Raw genomic sequence first — 26,677 nt, 5'->3', positions numbered from 1 at the left:
AAATGTATATGATTAATAAAACCACGATAAAGTATTCTTAATGGCGACCCTCTAAAGAAAGATGCGCGCATTTATCATTGCAATTTGACAGATACTGAAATTGGTTAGAAGTCTAGCTGTGCGTAATTACGCAAACTTGTATAATCCAATTGTTTTAAAGAAACCTGTCGTAAGAACAAAAGGCAACCTGGATTATAAATTATAATTTATTCTCTGTAGCTATCTGTTATAAGGTATACCTTGATAACTTGCGTAGATAAGCAGCGTACATAGTAGTGTCATGCTCTCCTCTGAATCATATTAGAGAGTAAGAAAGGAAAGGTCACAAAATATTAATATTAGCATAAACCAAGGTAACCAGACAGCGAATATCAAAAACAAAACAGCAATCTGTGCGCCTCTGTCCGGCTTTCTCCTTAATCTCATTTTAATATCTTATATATAAAACAAAAGGATCAACAGCATACCTCCACGCTATAGCAAATTTGTCATTGCTAGCTGTATCCCGTGCCACATCCACTTCCACATAGATTAGTAATTATATGAACTTGAATTACACTTACACTTACCGGTATTCATTTCTATACCGCGAATAAAGAGCGCATTAAAAAAAACTGAGTTATTCTATACGCGCAACTATAAGCCACTTCAAGACTGATTAAAGTGTTGGATATTTGGAGAAAAAAAACCGCAGAGTCCGAAGAATTTTATCGAAAAGTATTAGCTTAAAAAATATGTGGGGAAATACTAATTACATGTTTTCTCTGTACTCTTGTTTTAATCGCGAAACTGATTGGAGTCGACAGCTAATCCCTTCCATTCACAAAACTGCCCCTTATGAATTACGAGCTGCAGCTCGGATTTACGGCTCACATTTATTTAGCGTCAGGCTGAATAAAGAGGGCATACACTTGCCACTGATGCATTTTACAAAAAACGCAGAGGGAGAAACCATCTGAGCATCAATAAAAGATTCACAGCCCATCCTCTTTCACAAAAAAAAATCCTCTGCATTTTACCTGGAGGAAAACGTTAACATTCATTCTAAAATAACGAGAATTAAAATCAAACTGTAAAAAGCTCCCTTGATACATCGATTAAAGGTATTTAAGTTGACATTAATCCATGGAATACAACACTTACACGAAGACAATTAAATTTTATAAATAGTTTGTCAATAGAGACAATGCAGGATAGATTTCGAAACAGATGCGGAGAGATGTGGGTGTCTGGTTTGTATGCTGCGCAGCTCCGGTTCTGTGATAATGATTCCCCCCCCCTCCCGGCTACACCGGGGGCTCGGTGACTCCGTCTAAAGTCTCCGCCCCGTCCTCGGTTTTGTCCAAATTGGGATTTTTGCGTCGACGGAGCTCCCCAACGTCACCGGCGAGGAGAAAGTGGGGGTGACGTTGAATAGAGAAGGGAGGGGGGAAAATGTGCTTTACCTATACTGATGAGGAGTCTGTTACCCCCCTCCCTTACGTCAGTGATAGCTCACCGGGACCCCCCTTTGCCAGCACTGCCTCAGCCTATATAAGTTGCGGACGAGCGAAGCCCTCCACCAGAAACAAGACCTAAATACCAGGGCAAGAACGGATCTAGCAGCGGCTGTTTGACTCTCATTGTCGTCGGGGGAAAGCGGCATTAAACCAGCGTTTCGCCAGCGGAACCGGGACTCGCGGCGGGACGGGAAAGCGACATTTTCACGAAAAAGAGAGAATAGTTGGAGGATGTTAGCGCCGACGAAATAACAACTATTCGCACAATCCAACGGACCGAAACTTTCTACTCTTCATCGCCAATACGGGAAAAGGAGAATAGCGAGGCGTTCTGCGTCCAGACAGGCTTTGAAAAGATCGGAAGCCGGCTCTTTGATTTACCGGCTGCTCAGGCTGAGATGTACCGGTCCACGAAAGGAGCGTCCAAGGCTCGCAGGGACCAGATCAATGCGGAGATCCGGAACCTGAAGGAGCTCCTGCCGATATCCGATGCGGATAAGGCTCGACTCTCATACCTTCACATTATGTCGCTGGCTTGCATGTACACAAGAAAGTCCGTCTTCTTCTCCGAAGGTAAGTGAAACAAAAATAACTAAGACTTCTCATTAGGTGATATACTTCTCGATCTTCTACTTCGCCTGTTCTCTCGTAACTCTCTATAAATATCTATGACCGTATATTAATTCTTTGTAAATTATAAATTATAATATAATTGTAAATTATAGCTTCATCCATAAATCTTTACATTAGTTTAAAACACCGCATTGAGGCTTTTTAAATAGCTTTAGTCTTCTTACTGTCGCGGTGGGGATTAATAGGAATCAACAGGTCAGGAATAGAGAATTTCAGTGCAACTAGGCATGACGGAAAGGGTTATGTTGAATATTTTTAGTTCACATTGCACCTCATCTGATCTGTAAAGATGAGTATTTTTAAATTTCTTATTGATTTGATTTGCATTTTCACGATGCAGTAACGCTAGACGATTGTGTCGCTGTCCGTGGTGCTGAAATACTAGAAGTATTACAATGCAAGAAAACTAGTACGGATGCGACTTATTTCTTCGTTTCATAGAAATGCAGTTTGACTGGAAACGTTTTGGTGACCTAAAGCACGGAGTAAGTGCAGTAAATGGCCATAACTGTGTTAACCTAAACGTCCCCCCGTCTTCCCTGGGCAGAAGCAGCCGCGGCTGGCGGCTATGAAGAGACCGCAAGCTTCATGTCATTTGAGGAGCTGTCGGAGCTGGTCCACGGACTGCCGGGCTTTTTGTTGCTGTTAACAAGCGAAGGAAAACTCCTCTATCTTTCCGACAGCGTCGCCGAGCACCTCGGACACTCCATGGTGAGTGAAATTCAGAAAAAAAAACAAGATTATATTTCTTTCATATATATAACAAAATTAATACCAGATTTTTTTCCAAAACGCCTGTCATACACTAAGTGAATTTAAACTCACAGTTAGACTTAGGCCTAGAGGGCAGGGACGAAAGGTACACGCTACACAATGACATCTTATTCATATGATTTAGAAACATCAGTCATAAAACTATGCCGAGAGCTTTCTCGCCTTTTCATTTTTAATGGTCGTTAATGCGGGATTCTGTTGTTCGTGACTTGTTAAGGTGGATCTGGTTGCTCAAGGTGACAACGTGTACGACATCATTGACCCGAGCGACCACTTTGTCATGAGAAGCAATCTCGTGCCTACAACTGCACCCGACACAGGTAATAAAAACACAATATCATCACTTTCCCAATAAATAGACGTACAAATTTCGTTTTTAATGTTAATATTAAGATGAGATATGAAACGCCTTCATTTTTTTTTTCTCTCACAGACCGCCTGTTCCGCTGCCGGTTCAACACCTCCAAGTCGGTCCGTCGGCAGAGTGCCGGCACCAAACTGGCGCTAATTAGGGCGCGCTGCCTGTCACCCCCAAGCCCCGCCTCCTCATACTGGACGTCCAATCCGGTTTGGATGTGCTTCTGTTCGCCTCTGGAGGCGCAGCCACTGCAGCCGTGTCCCTCCCGAAGCCCCACCCTAACCCCCCCAGCTGACCACGCCTTCTTCCTGGCCTGCTTCCACTCCCAGCATGGCCGGGACATGAGGCTACAGGATGCGCAGGACAGGTAAGGACTGAGCGAACTCTGGCGCTATGTCCTGAGCTAGTTTCTTGTTCTTTTTCAGTAACCAAGAGTGCCATGGAGCAGCACGACTCACTGTTGCAATTCTTTTATCGCAGCATTAACGTTTACCTGGGCTACGACGTCGAGACCCTGCGCACGCGCTCCTGGTACAGCCTACTGAACCCGGAGGACCTGTCGCATGCTTCTGCCCAACACTGCCGCCTGCGTGAGTATGCCCAGCACGACTCCCGCCACCCCCCCCCCCAGCCCACCACCCGCCGACTCCCTGCCAGCTCCCCCACACAGCACGGCTCCATGTGTGGGAAGACTTTAGCTACCAGGCTGCTAACCAAGCCGCCAAAACACCCCCACAGGAGCTCGCTATAATAAAACCAACAGCTGTCACTGCTAAAATCGTGCTAACGTTTGTCGGATTTTTTTTTCTTAAAGTCAGCGAAGGCGGAGAAGGACGGGTGGAGATGGTGGTGCGGATGGAGGCCGCGGACCACACATGGGTGTGGCTGTACATGGTCCTCACTCTGGAGAGCGGCGAGAGCCCGATTAGCTGCCATAACTACGTCATCAGGTATTGACAGGGTGCTTTTTGTATCACATGCGGAATGTCAAGGTCTGGATACAGACAGTGTTTGACAAACTGTCGCTCCGTCTCTGCCCCCTTTGCAGTGAGTCGGAGGCATGGTCTGTGCGTCAGCAGTTGTGCACGGAGCAGAACCAGCTGGCCCTGGTGCTGAGCGCTAGCGCCTCCTACCAGCACAGCCTGGGACTGCAGTCCCCAGACACGCTGTCCAGCCCGGACCAAGTCTTCACGCCAAGCAGCAGCGGCCTTTCCGCCCAGTCCTTCGACTTCAGCTCCGGCGCCGAGCAAGCCCCCGGAGGAGGGGCGGAGCTTGCACAGCCCGAAGGCGGACACCCGCGTTCTAGCCTCTCCTCATTGGAGGAGGAGAGCTTCCCCCAGCAAAGTCAACCTCCCTCACAGCAGCAGCAGCCGCCGCGTCCTGGTGACGCCGCCACGCCCCCTCCGCCTGCCTCCTCCCCAGCTCAGGGGGGCCCCATGCCTGACTTCAACTTCCTGGCCCAGAGCATTTTTCTCTCCCCATCCCTCCAGACAGGACCGCGTCTCCCAGTGACACCCCTATCCCCACCCGCTCAGTCGGCATCCCACCCCCACCAAGGAAAGGAGTCCGTCTGCACGCCCCCTTACACCCCACAGCTGGGGGCTGGAAGCTTTGTTTTTGGCGACCAGCTTTTTGCCATGGACACCAACATCGGGGAAACTTCCACGGTCGCTCCCCCCGTCGTCATGCCGACACCGTTGACTACCCCTCATTCTCTCTCCATCTCAGCGGTCACCACAGACCTGCTTTTTCCCAAGGAGACCTGCAGTGGGGCATTCTACGAGAAGCTACCCCCCACCCCAGACACTCCCGGAGATGGTGACTGCACCATTATGACCCTTCCCGAGGTCAGGGGGCCTCTTTTCGTTGACGTCCCCAGTCGGACATTCCCTTACCCACACGAAGGTCTTCTAACTCCAGAAGCCTCCCCAGGAGAGCAGACATGCCAGCCACTCTTCTCCCTAGATGGTCAGCAGGACAAGGAGAGAATAGAGATTTCACTGCTGGCCCAGCACATCAGCTCTCTGGCTGAAAGATTCTACCCCGAAGGCATCTTTCACAAGCTCATGACCTCCTCCCCAATGTCTCCTAGACCTCCCACCCCAGCCCAGGATATCATCCCTCCATTGTTTGAACTCTACCCTGTCAAATGCTGGAGGAGTCCAGAACTTTCTCTCAGCCCCGATGACATCGCTCTTATTGAGGAGTGCATCATAGAGGCTCTCCTCCAGGACCTCTCCTCCTCATCCTCGTCCCCCTCCCCCTGCCATTCCTCACCACCGCCCTCTCCACCAATGCCAGAGTGCTGGTGCCCACCCCCTCAGTTCGGGGGGGCGTCTCTGGTCGGCCTTGGCCACATCTGTAGCGTCCAATCGGCGCACTGTAATTTGGCAGCTGGGGGCGGAGCAACGGCGGGCACTGATGCAGAGGCCGCCAATGGCGAGGGAGAAATCCAGGAAGGAGCTATGGAGGTAGATGCTTCTCCTTCACCACCTTGTTACTCCTCTGCCACCTCCTCAGTGTCAGCATCCCCGCTGATTGCCCCTGCTGTGCCCGTCGCCTCCCCCAGCCTGCTCTGCGCCCAGCCCCTCCCAGAGGAGTTGGCCGCCGTGGAACCCGTGTTTGGGGCGGGAGCCTCAATTGCCCCTGCCCTGGGGCAACAACCTGAGTTGTATCAACTCCACTGTCGCTCTCCACCACGGGACTTCCAAGCAGGTGAGAAGGGGAGCACTTCTGCTGCCATGCCGGCGCCGTCTGATTCTTACATTTCAACTATATCTAGGTCATAGGAGTTTTACTTACACAGAAATGTTCTGAGGGCAGAAGTAAAAAAAAATGATTGTTTCAGAGAGATAACCAATCAGAATATAGAGAAGGTGGGTCCAAGCAACTAGAGGAGGCAGGACCAACCAATCAGCTATCTTTGTCTCATCTCCTCTAGTTACTTGGACCCACCTCCTCTACAATCTGATTGGTTATCTGTCGACCAATCATTTTTCCTTCTGAACATTTTTGTGTAGGTCAAATTTCCACGAGCGTATATCTACACTGCATGTGATAACCAACCACTCCTGTCACTGATCTAATAATACAAAAATTCATACATCTGCTTCGCACATTCCTGCATGCAGCTAGTGTTGATGTCTGTTGACCATGACATACTAACCTTTTCTCATCTCTGTCTCCTTCTTTCTCCTCAGATGGAAGTGATCCTCCGTTCTAAAATAAGTCTGTGACTTACTTCATTAAGTATGGCATATTGTTATATTTTGTGGAGCTACTTTTCCTGAAAAGTGAACAATATCGAATGTATAGATATATACAAAATTGTACATATAGCCAAACGTCACTTCTGTATATGCATTTACAATGCTATCAGAAATTGTCTCTTAACTTTACTCATTATCTAATATCGCTATTAGAATAGGGGTGTGACGTAACGCTTGTACGAACCTGAACAGAGTTTGGGTCTAATCGTCACACTGTTCTATTGCACTAGCTTTTGTTTAATCAGTAACCTTGTAAAGGATTTTTTTTTTACTAATGGATTACTTATACTATCTGTATTCACTTGTAGTGAGTATTCCCTGTTGTAAAGGTATGGGGAAAACAATCGTAACACAGACATTTCTTTGTTAAAGCTTCTCCTTGCTATTTAAAGAAGAAAGCAGTTGCCAGTTTATGACTCTGTACTTTTTCCAGTGGCGCGGCGCAAACTGAAAACACTAAAGATGCAATAGTGGCCAGATCTCTGCGGCTATTTTCCACAGCGGCATGAGGCGGCACCGGACAATCAAACAAAGCTAAAATTTTCGAGATCTGAAGATCCGTAGAGTTCGTTACATTCTAATATTACGGAAACATTATCTGAGACATATCACGTGGCTATAACTTTTATAACATGTACAATTTGCAGTTATGGTCACTTTTCAACTGCTGGTGATTTTGTGTTTTGAGTTTGTGGCTGCAAGGACTTCTAAAATCCTTTATGGAAATCCATCGACGGGTTTTTACGGTGTTAACTTGTTGACGAACTTTCTGTCATGTGATATCACTATTTCTCTGGTCATGCCCATCTCCAATCACAACAGTGGGACGTCACGGGCTGCAATGCATCACGGGCAAAAATATTGTATTAGTGACGTATGCAGGATACTGTGATGCCGGTATTTACAAATGCACGTCAATTGTTTACTTCTTTATTTTTTTCCGAGTTCACGTTGCCTGTTTATGAACTCCGCCTTGCCCTGTCGTAACGGTGACCTGCTTTGTGTGTGCAAAAGTGGCAAAGTGACTCCACCTCATAGGTGTGACGACGCTGACCATGTCTGGTTGCGTCACGGGTTACCGGTTGCGGGTGTGACACCCTGCCTGAGGGGTGTCGCTCAGACAGCACAGGTGTCTGTCGGACCACTGTTTCTTCTTTTTTGGAGATGGGATGAATTTACTAGATGCTTGGCTTTAGTTCCGCGGTACTTCTCCTGTTCAGTCTTAAGTCACACCGGTTGAGAATGATCTCGTTTCTCCTGTTGTGTCGACACGCTAACGTAGAGTTGTCTACGGTAAAGTAAAGGATTGATTCCTACGGTCTAGCTACTTAACTGCTACCTTTACGAGATTAAAAAACAAAAACATTTATTTGTATGACATTCTAAATCTGACAGTTTTAGAAAGGAGGTTATTGAATGTCTGAACATATCTTATAGGATATGGAAATAAACTGTATGGTCACTCAAAAAAATGTGCAACAAAGAAGATTGTATGAATTTGTATTACGAATATATCTGTGTACATAAGATTTTATTATATAATGATTATATATGCATATGCATAAGATATGTTATTTCTCAAGATGGACATTGTGGAACAGTGTTCTCAGTGTTGTTCATAAGTGTATTTGGATGTCAATCAAATGCATTTATATTAAAGTGCACTTAAGACTGACTCACGTCTCCACGTCACTTTCTTTCTGCTTCCCTCCCTCCGGCTCCTCTGCCCCCCTCCTACCCTAAGTCCCGCCCCTGCCGCAGCCTCCTCGCTCTTCACGCACACATGCCCCTGGCTCCCTGCCTCTGCGCCTCCTCCCTCTCCATCTGCCGCGCGGCGTTTGCGTTCGCGGCGGCACTGACGCAGACGGGAAGGCGCGGGCCGTCTGACTCTGGCTGACGCAGCCTTGACTCAGAGGCTCTGGCATAGGGATGGGCAGTCTTCCTGTTGGCGGACTCGGATCTGGGCATACGGGCACACGGCGGCTGTCGGTGGGCACACGCACGCCTCCCCTGCCAAAGGGCTGGATTTCTTCCATATATAGGCTTTCCTGCTTGAGGGGTGGAGTCTGCACCCCATGTCCCGCCCAAAACCCTAGCGATCGATCTGATTGGTAGCCAGGAACACATAAATGAGTCTGTTGCTGTGCAGTCAATTTCTCCCCTTACAAGCTCCGCCCCCTCACCATTCAGCAAAGTAGCTCCCTCTCATTCAACAAAATATTCCCCCTCCCTCTCTGCTCAGCTCTCATCCCCATCCATTCTTCTATGCCCCCCCCACCCCACATCATCCAATACATACACACGCCCCCGCTTCCTGCTAAAAATAGCTTCGCCCTCTCTCTCCTTCAGCTGTTACCTTCTTACCTCAGTCTATTGTGCAAGAAACTCTCTCTCTCTCTCTCTCTCTCTCACACACACACACACACACACACACACTCTTTCCTCCTCCTCTCCTGGTATAAGCTGTCAGCTAACACATGTCCTTGCTCTCTCTCCCACGTGTTGTCTTTCCTTTCATTCTAGCAACCATCTGAATGAGATTTGTGCCCCCCCCCCCCAGCTGTCCAGTGTTATGCAGAACTAAAAATAAACTGGACTGGTCTGAAAAGAGAGAATACAGTGAGGCTGTGCTGTATGGTGAGGGGGTGCTTGTACTCTGGATGCACACCCCCCCCCTACCTGCTCTCCCCTCCATACTCTACTCCTATACCTCCCACACTCCCTCTCAGGCAGAATTCTCTCATCCCTCCTCTCTCTCCCTATCATCCCCCCCCTCACATCTGAAAATGTGGCCTCATTCTCTCACATACACACCAACCTTGCCCCCACCCCCCCCACAATCCAATCCCCAAATTCCCTGGCAAGATGCAACGGTTGGACACAAATAAGCCCCCTTCCCCCCTCGCCAAGTCCCCTTCATCCAGCATCCCGTCCAAGCCATTACATCACATCTCATCATTCCATTGCCCTCGTCGGACAGGACTACTCAGTATGAAGACTCAGCTGAGCGGGCTGAAAATGGTACCTTAAATGTCCCTGAGTCTCATTCTTAAAATGCTCAAAATCAAGTAAGTTCGATTAAACATTAAACCTCGATGCTTTTGGGCCTGCAACCCTGACCATGATAGGTGGCCAGCAAATAAATGGATTATATCATAATGCTCTAATGACTGTTTTCTGTGTATTACTACCTCAAAATAGAGATTCTGAAATGCCGAAAATCACCATAATTAATAATATAAACAAAAGAAGTCCAAATTGCACTACATTATAACACTGTCATTAAAGTTTAGGATGTAATCAATTACAGCGCTTTACAAAAAAAGGTCAAACACTGCCCCCATGTGTTCAGGCAGAGAAACTGCATCCGATCAAGATCACGTGGTTGATGACGGCCGTGCAACGCTGTCCGGCTGTCCTTTTCTATGTCTGGACTGATGCACAAATTAAACATTAGTTGTACAAAGCAGTTCTGATATAGACTGTCAATTAATGTTACAACAAAAGCATTTTATGGGGAGTGGACATGAACAGCATATTCAAAAAATAATGGTTAAGGAATTGTGCGTACAGTGAAGTTCAAACGCTATATCCTGTTGATATAAATCGTGCACTGCTTGCTATTATAATTAACCACTCAGGCCATACTCTGCATTACCTACTTTGTGCCCTTTGCAACGACATAGCGACCCCGTGCTGAATAGGCGGTTGGAAGAGAAAATTACTTATAGAGAGATGACAGGGAAATTCGTTTAAAGAGAAAAATGAGAACGTGCATTTGTTTATCAATTAAATAATGTCTGAATAGGCAACATGTCAAATAGACGGTGTGGGCTATTTCACGTGTCCCACAACTTCATACCCGGAATCATTTCACCTTTTGACGATATCTACCCGAGAAAAATATAGTGAACACCAGGGTACTTCCGGCTGTTCTTAAAGGGACTGGGAAAAAGGTCTAACCAGAAATTTCATTCCTTAATTTTGCTGGATTGTTTCTTTGTAGATGTATCCCTTATAGACTGGAAGTAATACACAAAATATATACATTAAGGTACGTCTTTGCTGACATTCTGGATTAAAAGCTAACCCTAATGGCCATGGTGATACTTTGACTAGTGTGTGCAAGGTGACCGGGAAAACGTGTCAACTTTTTCCAGTGCGGCCTGGAGGTTAAAAATGACAGAGATTATGTGCTTAATGCCGCTCGCATGACTTGATTTTAACCAAACGGTTAACATTTAAATAACATTTTAATTTTGTTAAACCGCACATTCGATTAGCTAAAATTGTATTTGTGCATCATATAGAACTTAGAAGGATCATGCGGTTAAAAAACGCCTAACTCGATTTTAAACCCTTTCTCACATTGTCGTTTTAAACACCTTACCGATAATGCTGTCGGAAATACGTTTCTTAAAAGTCCGTGTTAAATTCATTAGTTTCTCATCTTTGTGACGTCACGTAGCTCTCGTTTTATGCTGTCTGATGTACAGCATTTATTTGTAATTTGTGCTATTTAAATATCTTTATCCATTTTTTTCCTGTTTGGCAGAAGGAAATGACTACCTTCTGGAGCATGAGACCTCTGTTGTCATCTCTGTTGCAGGGTGGGTCCTTCAATAAAATTACATATCAATAATAAATGATAATGACGCTTTACTGATCCCTGTGGTGAAATTCTCTTTGCATCTACATCATCTTGCTCTCCGTGGCACTCAGACACGTATATAGGTGCGAGCAAGCTTGGCAGCAAACATTTACCAGCCATCTGGAATAATACCTTTACATTTACACCTTTGCCTGTTTTTGTTTAGAAATTTGACTTGGAACACAGAATAATATTGCTGTGAATTACCTGGCGGCCATTATCAGTGCGTTATTTGAAAATCTTCGTCGTGGGGTTTCCTCCGGGTACTCCAGTTTCACCCCACAGTCCAAAAACATGCTGAGGCCCGTAGGTGTGCATCTATGAGTGAATGGTGTGTGAGTGTGCCCTGCGATGGGTTGGTCCCCCATCCTGGGTTGTTCCCTGTCTTGCACCCATAGCCTCCAGGATAGGTTATAGCCTCTACTGTATGGTTACAGAAGATGGATGGATGGAAAATAAAGGTGAAATAAACAAGCATGGATCAATAAAAACATTGGAATAATAAAGTGTCAAATCGCAAGCAGTTGGTGAAGTTGTCCTCACATGGGGTTTGAACCAACCTTTGACATGTGAGTCGTGATTAAAACCTTCCTTCCTTCCTGGCTTTTCAGTGCCGGGCTTCATCTCCCCGTGGTCCCGCCCCTTCCTGTCGAGGACCATGGCGACACTCAATCAGATGCACCGAAAGGGCCGACCTCCACCCCCGCAGCCCCGCATTGGAGCCACTTTCGGCCGCCCCCAGCTCAAGGCGGTGGTCCTGAAGACCCTCATCCGGAAGCCGAAAAAGCCGAACTCTGCGAACCGCAAGTGCGCCCGGGTGCGCCTCTCCAATGGCCAGGAGGCGGTGGCGTTCATTCCCGGCGAGGGACACAATCTCCAGGAGCACAATGTGGTACTAGTGGAGGGGGGCAGAACACAGGACTTACCGGGGGTGAAGCTGAAAGTGGTGCGGGGCAAGTATGACTGTGCGCATGTCGTGAAGAAGAAGCAGTGAAGATGGAGAAGACCTTCCCAGATGGGGTTTGGTTTGCGTCCCGCTTGTGAGGATGAACAGTGTGAATCGTGACAACAGTGACATGTATCAATTCTCGGGTTCGTTTGTGTCCAGCTACTTTTTGTTTTCCCTGAAAATAAATATTGTTTTGTTTGGAACCATGTGCAAGGTCGTAGTTATGCTGTTTTCTGCCTCTTGCTGATTATGACGGGTTGTTAATTTTAAGAATCCTTAAGAATAATGTTACGAATTTTTCTTTGCAGTCATACCTTTTCATGAAAATTAGTCAAGTGTCTGCTTCACAGCTCTTTAGAACTATTTAAAGAGTTGTAACCTTTGACCCTTACTGCAGCAGTGGCCTAGTGGTTAGGGAACCGAACTTGTAATTGAATGGTTGTCGGTTTGAATCCCTGACCTGCAAAATACTACTGATGTGCGCTGAGCAAGGTACTGCCCTCACACCCTGCTGAATTATCCGTCTCCTGTTGTGTCACATATGGGTGAAATGCAGAGAACGCACTTCATTATTGTGCCCAGTGTTACTCCACAGAATAACGCTTCTTAATGAGATTTACATACTAAATAAAGAACAAGGCTATACAAACACTCTGCAGTAGATTTTCTATATAAATTTGAAGTATTGTGGCCTGAATTCAGATTTCGGTTTGTGTGACACCTGATATCCGAAATCACTTGCCTACTGTTAACTTTTATTTTGTTCCTTTTGTCATGTATTTACCCAGCTATATGCTTTTGTCTATTTGCAGAGATGCTGCAGGTCACAGATACAAACTGACCCAGGCCCTTCAGCCCATTAAACCTCTTTTACTATCGTAGCCAATTGACTGCTCCGTTACAATGTATATAATAATGCTGCATTATGTAACAACTTCACAAAGCGTCAATGAAGTTACCCATTTTGGCTGTTTATTACATAACAGTATTACATTTTTCTCATTAAATCTGTAACTCCCACATTTTGTAATAACTGCCGCAATATTACAATTATGCGACAGATTATTACAAAATGCAGGTGCTATCACATAATGAAGTGAAATTTTGTTACATTTTGTCAAAATGCAGTAATATTACATGATGTGTTGTAACTCATATTTTTGCATGTGCTCTGTGACCCTGGGACACAATCGGAGTGGCAAGCAAGTCGCCCCCTGCCCAGTGTGAACATAACACTGATTTATTTAAAGGGACACTAAGGGAGTAGAAATGCACGTTTACAAATCCTACATACATATGCAGGAAACCCTCCCACTCCTGGTGGAGAAGGCGACAAGTCAGTGAAGTTAATGTATATCAAAAATAATTTAAGTGTAATGGCCAACTTCATTTTTAATTTCAGTTTTAAGTTAAATAAAACAGAACGAATGTGTTATATAGTCATATAAACACATCTGTGTAGGAGACAGAGGTGGAAAGTTCGGGTCCAGAAAGTACAAATCCAGACCAAGGTTTTGTTTCAGCCGACCAGTTGAGTCCTCGGACTGTGTCCCAATTCACAGGCTGCTTCCTTCAAAGGGCCCTGCAATGAATCTTGGGTTATGTTGGGCAGGAAGGATGCATTCTTAGACCCTTAGAAATGGGACAGATTTTTCACTTAGTTGTAATGCATTCAGTCTTTGAAGGATGTTTCAACTGGTTGGTTGAAACAAAATCTTAGTCTGGACTTGTATTTCCTGAACTTAAACTTTTTATTTCTGACAATAATCAAAGTGACATGAAATATGAGCCTTTCACCATTAAATAATGCTTTTCAAATTATATCGTGGCTGACATTAACCATACATTTAAATTGCTGCTGTTTTAATGCAGTTAGGGTGTTTTTGGTGTCTTATTGTTTGTCTGAATGCTTCAAGAGCACATGCAGGAATTGAAATAAAAGTATTTCTGAAATTAGTTCCAATTTCACATAACTAATGTGGCTATGAAGGGGAGATGGAGGACGGAGCTAGTCCCTATAATTTACGCATAAGTACATATGAAAATAAAGTTAATAGCTTTAGATATATCAATTTAATGCTTTCAGCGTAAAATGGAATTATTTCTATGGGTAAGAACAGAATGGATTTTGCTACCCGAGCAACAGACAGTGTAGCACCATTAGACGCAGCCAAACTGCGTCATTTCCGGTACGAGACGGGCACATTTCCTTTGCATGTTCGATCGGCTTCGCTACGTAATATACGAGGTGTGGATGTGATTTGAGTGTATTTAACAAACTAAAAGGTTGACGGAAGGATAATAATGGCTGAAGCCATTCAGAAGAAACTGCAGTCCGAGCTGGAAAAATATCAACAGCTACAGAAAGGTATTGAGAGAGAGAGAGGCTGCCGTGGATTCATAACCTCGACCAATCTGTACTGTGTAGCGGCTAACTGTTACCCGTTATGTTTTTAGCACGAAATTACACGGTCTGGCTTAAAACGTTCCATTCAGTATTGTTTTTATTGCTGTAGTTCATATTATCATATTTGAATATTGCATGATATATGATGATGATAAAACATGTTAATGGAAGGAACACGTTCGTCGGGTACCTAATACCTACTGCTTGAAATGATATATTTAAGAAATTTTTTTTTTGGGGAGGGGGAATCGTGGGAAGATTAAATTCGTTGTTGCTTAATGTGTAATAGCCAGTTTGTCTTTCCTAGATGTAAGTAAAAGCATGTCAGCCAGACAAAAATTAGAAGCCCAGCTGACAGAGAACAACATTGTGAAAGAGGTACGTCCTGCACAGGGTGGGTTACTAAAATAAGCTTAGTGGGCCTTTCCGAGCTGTGTAATGCACGTGCCATTGCGCTGTGTGCCGCAGGAACTGAATCAGCTGGATAGCGAGAACACTGTGTACAAGCTCATGGGTCCGGTGCTGGTGAAGCAGGACTTGGAGGAAGCCAAGGCAACGGTTTCTAAGAGACTGGAGTACATCAATGGAGAGATGTGAGTTTCAGGGAAGATTTGATACCCTGCAAATTGAAACGACCTGCCACTTTATGTTTTTTTTTTTCTTTTTTGCATTAGAGTCGTTCCATGTCAAATCGTCACAGTGACAGTAGCCAATACTTTCATCGTGACAAGTCAACGTTTCACCAAAACAAAGCACCCTTTTGAACTGCAAGGTCCTCGAGAAGGCGGGGTGCTGGGCACTTTTACAATATGTGTCGTGCATTAGCAGTGCACTTAGTGCTCAGGGTGGTCCAGTTCACGAGTACACAATTCTTCCTGTGACCTGAATGAACTTTACGTCCTCTTCCCAAGATTTATGCCTCACACCTCTGGGACCCAGGTTCGAGTCTCCGGCCTGGGTCACATGTGTGTGGAGTTTGCATGTTCTCCCCATGTCGTCGTGGGGTTTTCTCCAGGTTCTCCGGTTTCCCCCCACAGTCCAAAAACATGCTGAGGCTGATTGGAGTTGCTAAATTGCCCGTAGGTGTGCATGTGTGAGTGATTGGTGTGTGAGTGTGCCCTGCGATGGGCTGGCCCCCATCCTGGGTTGTTCCCTGCCTCGTGCCCATTGCTTCCGGGATAGGGTCCGGACCCCCCGCAACGCAGTAGGATAAGCGGTTTGGAAAATGGATGGATGGATGGGAAATGATGATAATAACTCTTAAGCATCCTAGTCTCCAGTTAAGTGCGCTTTTGCAAAATCATGCAAGCATGCTTAATTGTGATAGATGGCTAGAAGGTCTGCAGAATGATAAACTGTTGAGATGGGATATTGCCGAAAATCTGCAAACATCGTAATGTTAAAAGCTATTTGGTGAAACGCTGACTTTATGGAAGCATTGGCTGCTGTCACTGTGATTCTGAATATTGTTACGATGATAGTTTATGTCCTGAGGAGATAAAGCTCCTGCTGTGTTTAACCTATTTAGGCTTCATCGGGGGTTTGGTGATCAATAAAATGCACCTGTGGACTTTTTCAGGGGGATCTGGGAGCCTCTGGGTGATTTGATACGGAATTAACCCTTATTGCATCATTTTGCTGTATGGGTATTCCTACATTTCAAAAGTATGATTTTGTGTAGAGAAGAGTTTGCGTTAGAACTTTCGCATTGTCTGTCGTTTTTTATGGACAGGATTTCAAATATTCCAACATAATTTATTATTACCCGCAGTTTTATTTTTCTTTTTTAAGGATAATAAGACATTTAATTGCATTTTTATTTTCTTTCATTCAATCATTCATTCATTTTTTATAAAAATTAATACACAGAACAGTTTTTATAGATTATGCAGATATCTGATCAGCGTCTTCTCACCTGTACTAGTGTCATTTCCTGATACCCCCGACGTATCTATACTGTTAGCTGTGAACCAGACAGTAATCGGCAAACTGAGGGCCCAGGTTTTAAGGGCTAGTTTTCCCAATCATTGATGAAAATCTCTGAGCAGTTCCAGTCTTTCTGCCCCTGTTGTTGTCTCTTGGTAATGCAGTAAGTTCTTTTTGCGAGGTGTGGGGCGGGGGCTCTGGGAAATTTTGGCCAATCACTTTCGGTCCTTTTTCTCCTTGTTCAGCCAGCGCTATGAGACCCTGCTGAAGGACCTGGAGCGCAAGTCCGGATCAGCACCGGGAAGTTCTGACGAGCCTGGCAGCAGGAGTACCAGCGGGCCCAGGGCCGAGCGGCAGGGAGGTTTAGGTGTGGGGGGGTGCGGAGAGAGGGATGCAAAGCCCGGTAAAGTCAAAATTAGCAGAGGAAGGGGGGGTCAGACTGATGGAGTGGGAGGGGGGATTAATCATTGTTTTGTTCACTGCGGCTAATTTTCATCAAACTGCATGACCTGCTGCTTCAAATAATAAAGATGCTTTGAAAGGTTTTTTTTGTTACTATGATGAATAAGTTGTAATTTATTTGCGTTTGTGTCACCATCTTTGCTCCACGGTATTCTCTGATTTAGCGCCGGTGGTCTGTTCACTGATCTGCCGCTAATCCGCTCCTGTGTATGGGTGATATGCCGGTTTCTCTGAAAAGCGGGAGACCAGCGCAGTTCTGACCGTGCATAACAGCGCCTGGAACCAGAGATCACTGTCATAATTTGCGCCGAGGGCATTTTACAAAGGAGTTACTATGAGTAACTTAGAACCTAGAAATATAAAATGAGCCAGAACCGCACATAGATCCCAGTCTTTAGTCCTGTGTTCATTCCGGATCCTCATACTGGGACTCCGGCTGAAGGTAGACCTGGAGGAAAGCACAAGTAAAAGACTCGTTACAGGAACGGGAGGTGAAAAGGTGACGTACTAGTATGGAAATTCCCCCACCCGAAAGCTATATTATCATGGTTAGATTGTTCTGTCTGCGATCAGGGGTGTCACATTCCTATGAAGCTGTACCCAGGTCCTACGTCCTGAGACGTCAATTTCCACGTCAACTACTTCTGAGTATTAAGCGCTGAATCACACAAAATGTGTAATAAAAAGTTTTATATATCTCATTTTGATACAATCTCATTATGGTGGGAGTCATAACGTAAAAAAAATATGTGATACAATACTTAAAATAGCTTTCAAATGTGATACTTTGTAATGTTTTTAGTCAAACTATGTTGTTGAGGCGTGAATTTAACGAAGAAGCCTTTTGTGGAGTTTGCTAACTACTGCAGTGCATGATGGGTACGATATTTGGAAGCTACTTAAATTTCATCATCTGCAACTGGTGTAGGCAGGCTATAGGTGTGCATTTCGATGGGGGGGGGGGCATGGTCCATTTTTACCCCAGAGCCCACAATACGGTTGTTCCCCCACTGCCCCTGGTGCCCAATCCTCGTACGCCTTAGTTCCCAGGAGGCTGTTAGTCGGCTGGTAACTCAGGTTGTGATGTCAGCCGACAGATCGGCTAAGTATCTGTTTTCTGGGTTGCATATTTCCCCAATTTTGATAGAATGCTTACATTATTTTATAATTTAATGCTTCATTTGGTGGCAGTGTGTGGTTCAGTGGGCTAAACCTCTCTGCCCGTAATCAGAAGGTTACCGGTTTGAGTGTGTAATCGAATGTACATTTTGACGTATTCGTATAAATAAATAATGCGAAATTGTTCTTGACAGTGTGTTCACGTTTAACTTGGGAATGCATGAGAACCTTTATTCCCGGTGGCCGCTTGTCTTACCTGACATTTTTACTCCTGAGTCATGGGAACGGGGTCTGAAGAGGTATGCGTCGGCAGCCGTCAGCCTTTCTCTCACCTCCGTGCTTCCGATTTTTGGGTGCAAATTGTAGCACCAGGTCATGGGAACCGGATTGGATGGGGGGGGGGGGGGCTTCTGCACGCGTTTGCACCTCGGTATCACTCCGCAGTTGTGGACACCCCTGAGTCTCACTTGTAATCCACGTGCCAGTGGAATATCAAATATCTAGCGTTTTTTTGTAATGCATTTACCTATACTGCAGGATATTAACACGCGCATAGCAATTGCAAAAGAAAAAAAAAACGTATCTGTGGCTGTAGTTTAAAACTGCCCGTATTTTCGCTAAATGCATATCATGTTAAATCATTTCTTTGCTCGGGTCCACCTTAAGTGGCTGTTGGGGGAGAAATACGCGTGCGCTCCAGTGAAATGCACGTCGATGGTCCATTTGCACGTGCTGAAGGGGAAGTTTGGTGTCCAAAGCGCCTTTGCCTGCGCCTTTCCCGGGGTGACACCTTTATAAAATGTCCGAGATTAAAGGACCCGCCGCCGTGGGAAACAGATGGAGGTGAGATGAGAGGTTTGAGAGACTCCTTTGGATGTCAGGGTCCATTTGGTTATCTTTCTGAAATTCGTAAGATATTGATAGATTTTAATAAACAATGGCGTAAGGAACGTAATGTATGCGGATGATTTACATTTACTTAGACTGATGTATAATACCTCCCGCGTGTCTTCAGAGGTCCCGGAGATAATCCTAACCAGAGGCATCACTGTGTGGTTTGGAACCAGGAAATGAAAAACTCTCCAGAGTAATAAAGACTGCAAGAGGATTACTGATTCCTGTCTGCCATCCACTGAGTACACACGCCGCTGCTGCTCTACAGCACAGGCCAAACGCCAAGACCCCCATACAGGGCGTGGCAGCAAAAATGAGGCCCCTGACAGAATAGCTTGCCCCCAATGTCAATTACTGGTAATTATGCTGACTTGTCAGTATGAAAGTATTGGCTACTGTCACTGTGACTCTGAATACTATTTACAATGATTGTGCATGCATCCTGAAAAGAGAAAGTTCGTGCTTTAATAGTATTATTATTATTATTATTATTATTTATTATATAATTTTATGTTCCATGTGGGTCACCTTTCAAACCCGGTCTTGCCAGGATGCTCACATGTCTGTGGGCCCTTGAGCGAGGTCCTAAAGCCCCAGCTCCCTGGGGGGGCTCAAGATGGCTGTCCCTTTGCTGTGCCCCCCCCCCCAGCTTGCTCTCACCTGTAAGGAGACTAAGATGGAGTAAAAACGAACAAAAAAAAACAGATAAATTCCCCACATGGATTAATAAAGCGTCTGTCATATTATTACCAAATATGTAACGATACAAAATTGCAAAAAAAGAGCAAAGCCCATTACAAAGACGGGCTGCAGAAGTTCTGATTCCATCGTTACTGACCCCAATCCGCCTGGTCACTCTCAAAGTCTATCACCATCTGCTGTATTCGCGATTTGTCTGTTTGTTGCGGTGTCTGTTCGCCGTATACATAGGAAAAACCACCTCAAAACCACATTCTGTTTCTCTCTTGCACCCATCCGCCCATTCTGTTACGGCCCAATCCTAGACTGGGTCTTAACAGCATAGAAATGATTAACTTTTACTTCATGGGTGCAGGCAGGTCAGGAGGCTGTCACCATTCACAACATGACCAGTTCATTTCAAATTCTGTGGAAACACGTAGAGCTAAAAATGATACAAAACCCTTAAAATTCTCTGTGTATATAATAGATGTACTTGTAATAGTAATTTAAATTTCAATAAAAAAGAATTATGTTTAAAACTCCGTTTATGTAGGATAAATGAGTTATTCCACATTTGACGTAGTTGTATAAATAAATAATGCGAATTGTTCTTGACAGTGTGTTCACGTTTAACGTGGGAAAGCATGAGAACCTTTATTCTCGGTGGCCGCTTGTCTTACCTGTCATTTTTGACTCCTGGGTCATGGGAACGGGGTCTGAAGAGGATGCGTCGGCAGCCGTCAGCCTTTCTCTCACCCTCCGTGCTTCCGATTTTTGGGTGCAAAATGTAGCGCCAGGTCATGGGAACCGGTTTTAGATCGGGGGGGGGGGGGGGAGCTTCTGCACGCGTTTGCACCTCGGTATCACTCCGCAGTTGTGGACACCCCCTGGAGTCTTACTTGTAATCACGAGCCGGTGGAATATCAAATATCAAGCGTTTTTTGTAAAGTATTTACCTATACTGCAGGATATTAACACCGCGCATAGCAATTGCAAAAGAAAAAAAAACGTATCTGTGGCTGTAGTTTAAATCTAACCGTATTTTCGCTAAATGCATATCATGTTAAATCATTTCTTTGCTCGGGTCACCTTAAGTGCTGTTGGGGGAGAAATACGCGTGCGCTCCAGTGAAATGCACGTCGATGGTCCATTTGCACGTGCTGAAGGGGAAGGTTTGGTGTCCAAAGCGCCTTTGCCTGCGCCTTTCCCGCGGTGACACCTTTATAAAATGTCCGAGATTAAAGGACCCGGCCGCCGTGGGAACAGATGAAGGTGAGATGAGAGGTTTGAGAGACTCCTTTGGATGTCAGGGTCCATTTGGTTATCTTTCTGAAACTCGTAAGATATTGATAGATTTTAATAAACAGTGGCGTAAGGAACGTAATGTATGAGGATGATTTTACATTTACTTAGACCGACGTATAATACCTCCCGCGTGTCTTCAGAGGTCCCGGAGATAATCCTAACCAGAGGCATCACTGTGTGGTTTGGAACCAGGAAATGAAAACTCTCCAAAGTCATAAAGACTGCAAGAGGATTACTGATTCCTGTCTGCCATCCACTGAGACTGTACACACGCCACTGCTGGTCTACAGCACAGGCAACGCCAAGGCGACCCCCATCCAGGGCGTGGCAACAAAACTTGGGCCTCGGACACAGTAGTTTGCACCCCCTTCCCCCCCACCCGCCCCCTCTTTAGACTCACCTGTTTTCTGACAAGTAAGCGGTTGCCTGACCTCTTCCCTCTTAACTTTCCCCCTAACTTTTTCTTGCTCTCCATGTGTTTCTGGCTAGTCAGATCCACCATTACCCACAGTCCTCATCCCTTATCCCCATATCCATCACACTCACCTTAGGCTCCAAAGACCTGAGAGCTGCGTCTAGCACAAAACACTAAAACACATTTTCCTGTCAGTTTATTGCCAGTAGCAATGTGTTATTAAAGGACATTCAAGATGGAGAGAAATACCTCAACTACAACCCCCACAGAACTCTGACCCCCCCCCCCCAACTCCATCCATCCATCCGGGGTCGGGCAGCAGTCTAAGCAGGAATGCTCAGACCTCCCTCCTCCAATCTCCTGCAGAGGGGCACCAAGGAAACTCATTTCTGCTGCTTGTATCATGAATCCCATTTTTTTGGTTACTTCCCAGAGCTCATGAGCATAGGTGAGGGTTGGGAACATATAGATCGACCAGTAAAGTGAGATCTTTGCCTTCTGGCTCAGCTCCTTCTTCACCGAAACAGAACTGTACAGCATCTGCATTACTGCGGGATTACGCGTTATTGCATTACGATCTGTCTTGTCGATCTCCTGCTCTCTCATTCCACCACTCGTGATCAAGAACCTGAGATACTTAATCTCCTCTGCTTGAGGCAGCAGCTCATCCCCCACCAGGAGAGGGGCCAATCCACCACTTTCCGGTGGAGAACCATGACCTCAGACCTGCAGGTGTTGATCCTCATCCTGGACTCCTCGCACTCAGCTGCCAAACTGCTCCAGTGCAACGACGGCAACAGGACCTAGTCGTCTGCAAAAGTCCAAGATGCGATCCTGGGCCCCCGACACCAGAACCCCCCCCCCCCCCCCCCCCCCCCCCCCCCCCCCCCCCCCCCGGTTACACCTAGAGATTCTGTGCATAAAAATTGTGAAAAGTGACAAGGGGCAAACATGACAGAGTCCTACACCCACGGGGAACGAATCTGAGTTACTACTGGCAATGCAAACCAAGCTCCATTTTTACAGGGACCTGAAGACCCCTAACAGCGGACCCCATGCTCCATACTCCTGGAGCAGCCCCGACCACAGGGACTCGACCAAAGGACGGACCCTCCTCTTCAGTACCGCGGCAAAGACCTTCCCAGGGTACTTCCAGCTCTAACCCCCCTAACTACCCACGATAATTAATGCACCTTATTCATCTACCATTCGGGCTTTTTATGTGTTGAATTATTTACTGTTATATAGTAAAACCGGATAGTCTTGTTGTTGTTTTTAAATATTGACTAAGGGAACCGTGCAAGAATCCCAGTGTTCTCGTGCCTCTGTGCCAGGGCAAAACGCAAATAAAGCCTCGGTTCAGTTCACTTTAATGGAGGTAATGTGTGGTAAATGAGCCGCACACATAACCGTCAATGATAGCTTTTAGGAAACGGTCGCTAGTAAATTGCGCAAATTTATGCGACCTACTTCGAAAAGTGCTGTTAATCTTGAATGATCGCCAGTAAGAATTGCACTTCGCTAGAAGCCCAGAACTGAAGTGGCAGCGTGGGACAGCGTGCTGGGCTCCGTTCACTCCTGTGGAATTTCTTTTCTTTTTTTTTTTTTTTTGCTTTTTATTTACCTGTTAAATGACTACGGAAGTCCTCCCAACTATGTGTGGGACATGCGCTTCATTCGCGCAAATCGGCAGGGGGTTTGCTTTTTTTTCACGCTTTCTAACTTATTTTTCACGCTTTCAGACGACTTATTGACACCTTACTCCGGCACCCGGCTGTGGGAACATGTTTCCAGAAAGTGACGTTCGGTCTCCCGAAGAGGATCAAACATCCTTACACGGGCATTAACACCTCAAAGCATCCTTCCATTGTGTTTCCACGAGTCTGATCGGGTTGGGAATTTTCTAGGTGGTGGACCTTTACAGCAAAGTAGTTTTTTTTTATTATAAACGCTATATGTACATATTACGCACTCAAAAATGGTAGGTTTAGTGAAAGGAAAGCGCAATGGTTTACAGAAAGACCCTAATGACAGAAACATATATTTTCACATTACGACATGAATCATATTTTTATCTATGCTTCAGGGACTTAATCAGTGCTGCGCATTAGAATGATATGTAAAATATAGTCATCTTAAGAAATCTATTTAATGTTGAATTCCAGTTACAAAGAGGAAGCCGTGTATATAGATTAAAAACGAGGACTTCACATACTCATTAAGGGAGACTCAAACACGAAATCTGGCCTTATGCAACATTTTCTCGATATAAGTAAAATAATTGCAGCATTTTGGCTCTGAGCTTTTCGGCTGGGAATAACGATTCAAAGTGCGTCCTGTAGCCTACTGTCTATCTTCTGCTATTCAGCTTTTCTGAACCGTTCCCATGGCGACCTGCTCCTTTGATCCTTTTAACTGCGACATCAAACGGTGCCACAGACTTGGCGCGTGGCTCTTACGCACCTCCGATGTAAGCTGCGCGCGAGGTGTCACGTTTATCGGCTCAATCCAGGTGAAACTAAACGTACATGCGGATCAAATCTGAAGAACTTACACATTACTCATTTTAACATTTTATTGTACAAAATATAAGCTGAGGGACAAATAGAAAATATTAAAATAAATAGTTGTGCAAAAATAGAAGATGTATGTATATAACTACTGAAGTAAAAACGCAGTGTACCATTGATACGGACAGTCATGCACTGACAGACCTAGCATTATATACATTTGCTAGTTGTGTATGGTAGACAGATTTTTATGTGACAATGGTGATATACATCCAAAGTTAAACATTTTTTCGCAATTAACCAATACTTTTAAAAGAAGACTTGGATGAGATGTACAATTGCGCAGTTAAACGGAAGTCATTATGGCGAAAATAATCTATTAAAATACATATTTAGGATATTTACAGGATATATACAACAGTTTTGAACTAAATCTATTTTTAGGAATACATCGGTGTTTCAAACACATCCTAAATATATACATATGTGCATTTTATTATGGATCAGACTTTTGTTGCTAAGGAAAGCAGAATATATATATTCTATATATTATATTTGTAAAAACGGATCAGTGTCCTAATTTAAAGAGTTTTTTACGGCCACGGTCTCCACACAACCTGGCTGACTGGGGGAGAGCGAGAGGACCGCGGAGAATCTCTTTGGGGGCGCTGAGGGACGTTGGGGTCTCCACACGCCAGAGCTCTGTGGTGGAGCGGGCCGCGGCTTCTGAAAGCGACGCGGCGGTGCCACGTTTGCGCAGACTGCTGGGTAGAGTCGACAGGGGGACACCGAGCAACGGCCGGAGCTTTGGCGCCGGCGCACACGCGCCAGTGGAAGAACTTGGATTTCAGGGCCGCATCCACCTGCAGCGCCGCCCCCCTGCCGTGCAGGAACCGGGCAGCTCGCTGCAGGCACGCGGATATTCCGTCCTGGACTTGTTGCTGTTCGCCAACTTTGCTTCCCGTCCCACCGGATTTCTTCAGGAACAAAACAGTCTCCTCCAGGATCTCAGCTTTCTCGATCCTACGGCTTATTTTGCCCTGTAACAAGAAGTAAGGAGTCAGCGAATGGGGTACTCCGGTAAGTGTACTCTAGCTCATGTGCTGGACTAGAGGGGCGATACAAGCGGGACAGACCTGGTGTTGGGAGTCCTCCAACAGCAGGACTCGCAGAGTCTCCAGACTGCGGTTCATCCTCTCCCGTCTCTGTTTTTCCACCTGAGGTTTGAGGAGCTGTAAGTGGGTACAAGTTGATGAGCAGGAACTAGATAACAGTGACTTGACATATTATTAATGGTCAGTCAAAAATAAAAGATTTGCAATACTAGCCTACTTCTGCACATACAAGTGATAGCGGCTGCTAAAATTTCAAGTAGTGCATGGATAAAGTATATAGGCCAATGTTTTTGTTTTATAATTTGATATGTTACGGAAATATTTATATAAGTTACCTTTCTGGTGGTTTTTAAGTCTTCCGTCTGAGTTGCTCCTGGCAGTCTCATTCTGAAATTCAGCAGCGTTTCTTCAGCGTTGGTTGATAATTCGTGACCTTAAAAAGGGCCCTTCGTATTTGCAGATCTTGACAGAGATCGCTGGCTATGCGCGTTCAGTACCTTCCTGACAGAGAAAGTGCTGCCGGAGTCCTTTTAAACAGCTCAGGTGCTGAAATGTGGCTCCACCCACAAGAGGCCCAGCCCCTTAAATTTGCATACGAATCAGTTAACAGTCCCTTTTCTTTTTTCTTTCTTTTTGCTTAAAACAGTAACTAGTTCTTAGCAATACTGCGTCAAGGCTTATAATTTGCTAGAAATATGCCTATAATGTATAATGCTTCTATAATAAAGTAACGAGGCACACATATCGTAGGGAGAGCTATGTACAGTTCTAAAGAAATAAACACTAAATAAAACTAACTAAAATACTAAATAAAAACATATTTTGAAAGTTTTCACTGCTGCTTTCAGATTTAAGCAGGCACTGTTTCTTTTCTTAAAAGAGAAAGAACTACGAGGACATTTACACTTCTGAATATGAAACTTGACAATTTATCAGTTTTAACACTTTAAAGGTTTATCAAATCTTCATAGGACCTGAGCTTTTGTTGATTTTCATTTAGCCCGAACAATACGTGTTTTTGTAAAAGAGCAAAAATCATTATATTCATAGAAATATTCACATGGACTATGAAATTAGCAAACGGGCAGTTCCGAAATGGAAGTAGGTTTACAAATCAAATAAAGTAAGTAAAATGCAATGAAATAGCGTGTTTTATTAAAATATATTATGCTCTTATCTAACGTACTAGGAATTAGGCCTATGATTATAGGATTGGCATACCCTTTCCTCCTAAAATGTCAGGAAACTCAACTTTCCATCGGGCGCCACGCGGCGAAAGGACGGCGTCCTCAGCAGTGTATCGACACCTCGACTTCCGTCGGCACGTGGAGCAATGCAAATGACCACGCTTCGCACTTAACCCGCCAGTAAATTCATTGTCTTTTTCAGCTGCTTTTTAAGCTCCCCAAAACGTTTCAAAATCACAGTTAAAGTAAAAAAAGGAAAAGGAAAGAACTTTATACAGTTATACTTATGAACATGTATATTAAATCCAGCAAAGAAACGGGATAATGAAGATTATTTTCTGCGGTTTTAAGTTCTCTTTTAGGTAGAATCATGCTGTTATGCACAAAGCATATGTGCTTTGCTTTACGCAGTGTGTTTGTGTTCTTTACTGACTGATTTATCGTTATGAAATGTAACATAAACAAACTTGTGATTTTTAAGCTTTTCGTTTCAGACTGGGACAAGACAAAGAATTTTAGGGCA

General features: G+C 44.9%; 4 protein-coding genes across 5 annotated transcripts; 3 read left to right on the top strand and 1 right to left on the bottom strand.

The window, feature by feature from the left end:
- Window positions 1-1,450: 1,450 nt before the first annotated feature.
- Window positions 1,451-8,223, top strand: LOC125721914 (neuronal PAS domain-containing protein 4A-like). Of its 2 annotated transcripts, XM_048998136.1 has the most exons (8): window positions 1,452-2,072; window positions 2,680-2,843; window positions 3,124-3,226; window positions 3,340-3,631; window positions 3,745-3,854; window positions 4,079-4,214; window positions 4,313-5,979; window positions 6,465-8,223. In XM_048998136.1, exons 1-8 carry the CDS (start codon window positions 1,898-1,900, stop codon window positions 6,485-6,487), a joined length of 2,670 nt encoding a protein of 889 aa, XP_048854093.1. In that variant the 5' UTR covers window positions 1,452-1,897; the 3' UTR covers window positions 6,488-8,223. The 2 variants fall into 2 exon arrangements, with proteins under 2 accessions (XP_048854092.1, XP_048854093.1); XM_048998135.1 differs by lacking the exon at window positions 6,465-8,223 and having other exon boundaries at window positions 1,451-2,072; window positions 4,313-6,164.
- A 2,202-nt stretch (window positions 8,224-10,425) lies between these two features.
- mrps12 (mitochondrial ribosomal protein S12) lies at window positions 10,426-12,341 on the top strand. Its single transcript, XM_048998095.1, has 3 exons — window positions 10,426-10,587; window positions 11,089-11,143; window positions 11,796-12,341. The coding sequence occupies exons 2-3, from the start codon at window positions 11,095-11,097 to the stop codon at window positions 12,176-12,178; spliced, it is 432 nt and encodes a 143-aa protein (XP_048854052.1). The 5' UTR covers window positions 10,426-10,587; window positions 11,089-11,094; the 3' UTR covers window positions 12,179-12,341.
- A 1,961-nt stretch (window positions 12,342-14,302) lies between these two features.
- On the top strand, window positions 14,303-16,995 carry pfdn6 (prefoldin subunit 6). Its single transcript, XM_048998113.1, is given in 6 exon segments — window positions 14,303-14,501; window positions 14,848-14,918; window positions 15,009-15,133; window positions 16,712-16,754; window positions 16,756-16,785; window positions 16,787-16,995. Coding segments are annotated over 6 exon segments (420 nt in total). The 5' UTR covers window positions 14,303-14,437; the 3' UTR covers window positions 16,874-16,995.
- A 7,450-nt stretch (window positions 16,996-24,445) lies between these two features.
- On the bottom strand, window positions 24,446-25,353 carry her7 (hairy and enhancer of split related-7). The gene is made up of 3 exons (XM_048997604.1): window positions 25,303-25,353; window positions 24,989-25,084; window positions 24,446-24,892 (listed from the first exon to the last, which is right to left on the bottom strand). The coding sequence occupies exons 1-3, from the start codon at window positions 25,351-25,353 to the stop codon at window positions 24,446-24,448; spliced, it is 594 nt and encodes a 197-aa protein (XP_048853561.1).
- Window positions 25,354-26,677: the final 1,324 nt, after the last annotated feature.

Source organism: Brienomyrus brachyistius, unplaced genomic scaffold, assembly GCF_023856365.1.
Source record: "Brienomyrus brachyistius isolate T26 unplaced genomic scaffold, BBRACH_0.4 scaffold35, whole genome shotgun sequence".
Taxonomy (NCBI): Eukaryota; Metazoa; Chordata; class Actinopteri; order Osteoglossiformes; family Mormyridae; genus Brienomyrus; species Brienomyrus brachyistius.
This window is presented reverse-complemented; position numbering and strand designations above follow the sequence as displayed.

What these genes read in the sequence shown, in the direction of transcription:
- LOC125721914 (XM_048998135.1), top strand. Translation starts at nt 1,898, where the DNA reads ATGTACCGGTCCACGAAAGGAGCGTCCAAGGCTCGCAGGGACCAGATC. An exon ending in CTACAGGATGCGCAGGACAG is followed by an intron (nt 3,632 to 3,744) that starts GTAAGGACTGAG and finishes CTTTTATCGCAG; the next exon opens with CATTAACGTTTACCTGGGCT. An exon ending in TGCCCAACACTGCCGCCTGC is followed by an intron (nt 3,855 to 4,078) that starts GTGAGTATGCCC and finishes TTTTTCTTAAAG; the next exon opens with TCAGCGAAGGCGGAGAAGGA.
- mrps12 (XM_048998095.1), top strand. Translation starts at nt 11,095, where the DNA reads ATGACTACCTTCTGGAGCATGAGACCTCTGTTGTCATCTCTGTTGCAG. An exon ending in GTTGTCATCTCTGTTGCAGG is followed by an intron (nt 11,144 to 11,795) that starts GTGGGTCCTTCA and finishes CTGGCTTTTCAG; the next exon opens with TGCCGGGCTTCATCTCCCCG.
- her7 (XM_048997604.1), bottom strand. Translation starts at nt 25,353, where the DNA reads ATGAGACTGCCAGGAGCAACTCAGACGGAAGACTTAAAAACCACCAGA. An exon ending in ACTTAAAAACCACCAGAAAG is followed by an intron (nt 25,085 to 25,302) that starts GTAACTTATATA and finishes ACCCACTTACAG; the next exon opens with CTCCTCAAACCTCAGGTGGA. An exon ending in TGGAGGACTCCCAACACCAG is followed by an intron (nt 24,893 to 24,988) that starts GTCTGTCCCGCT and finishes TTCTTGTTACAG; the next exon opens with GGCAAAATAAGCCGTAGGAT.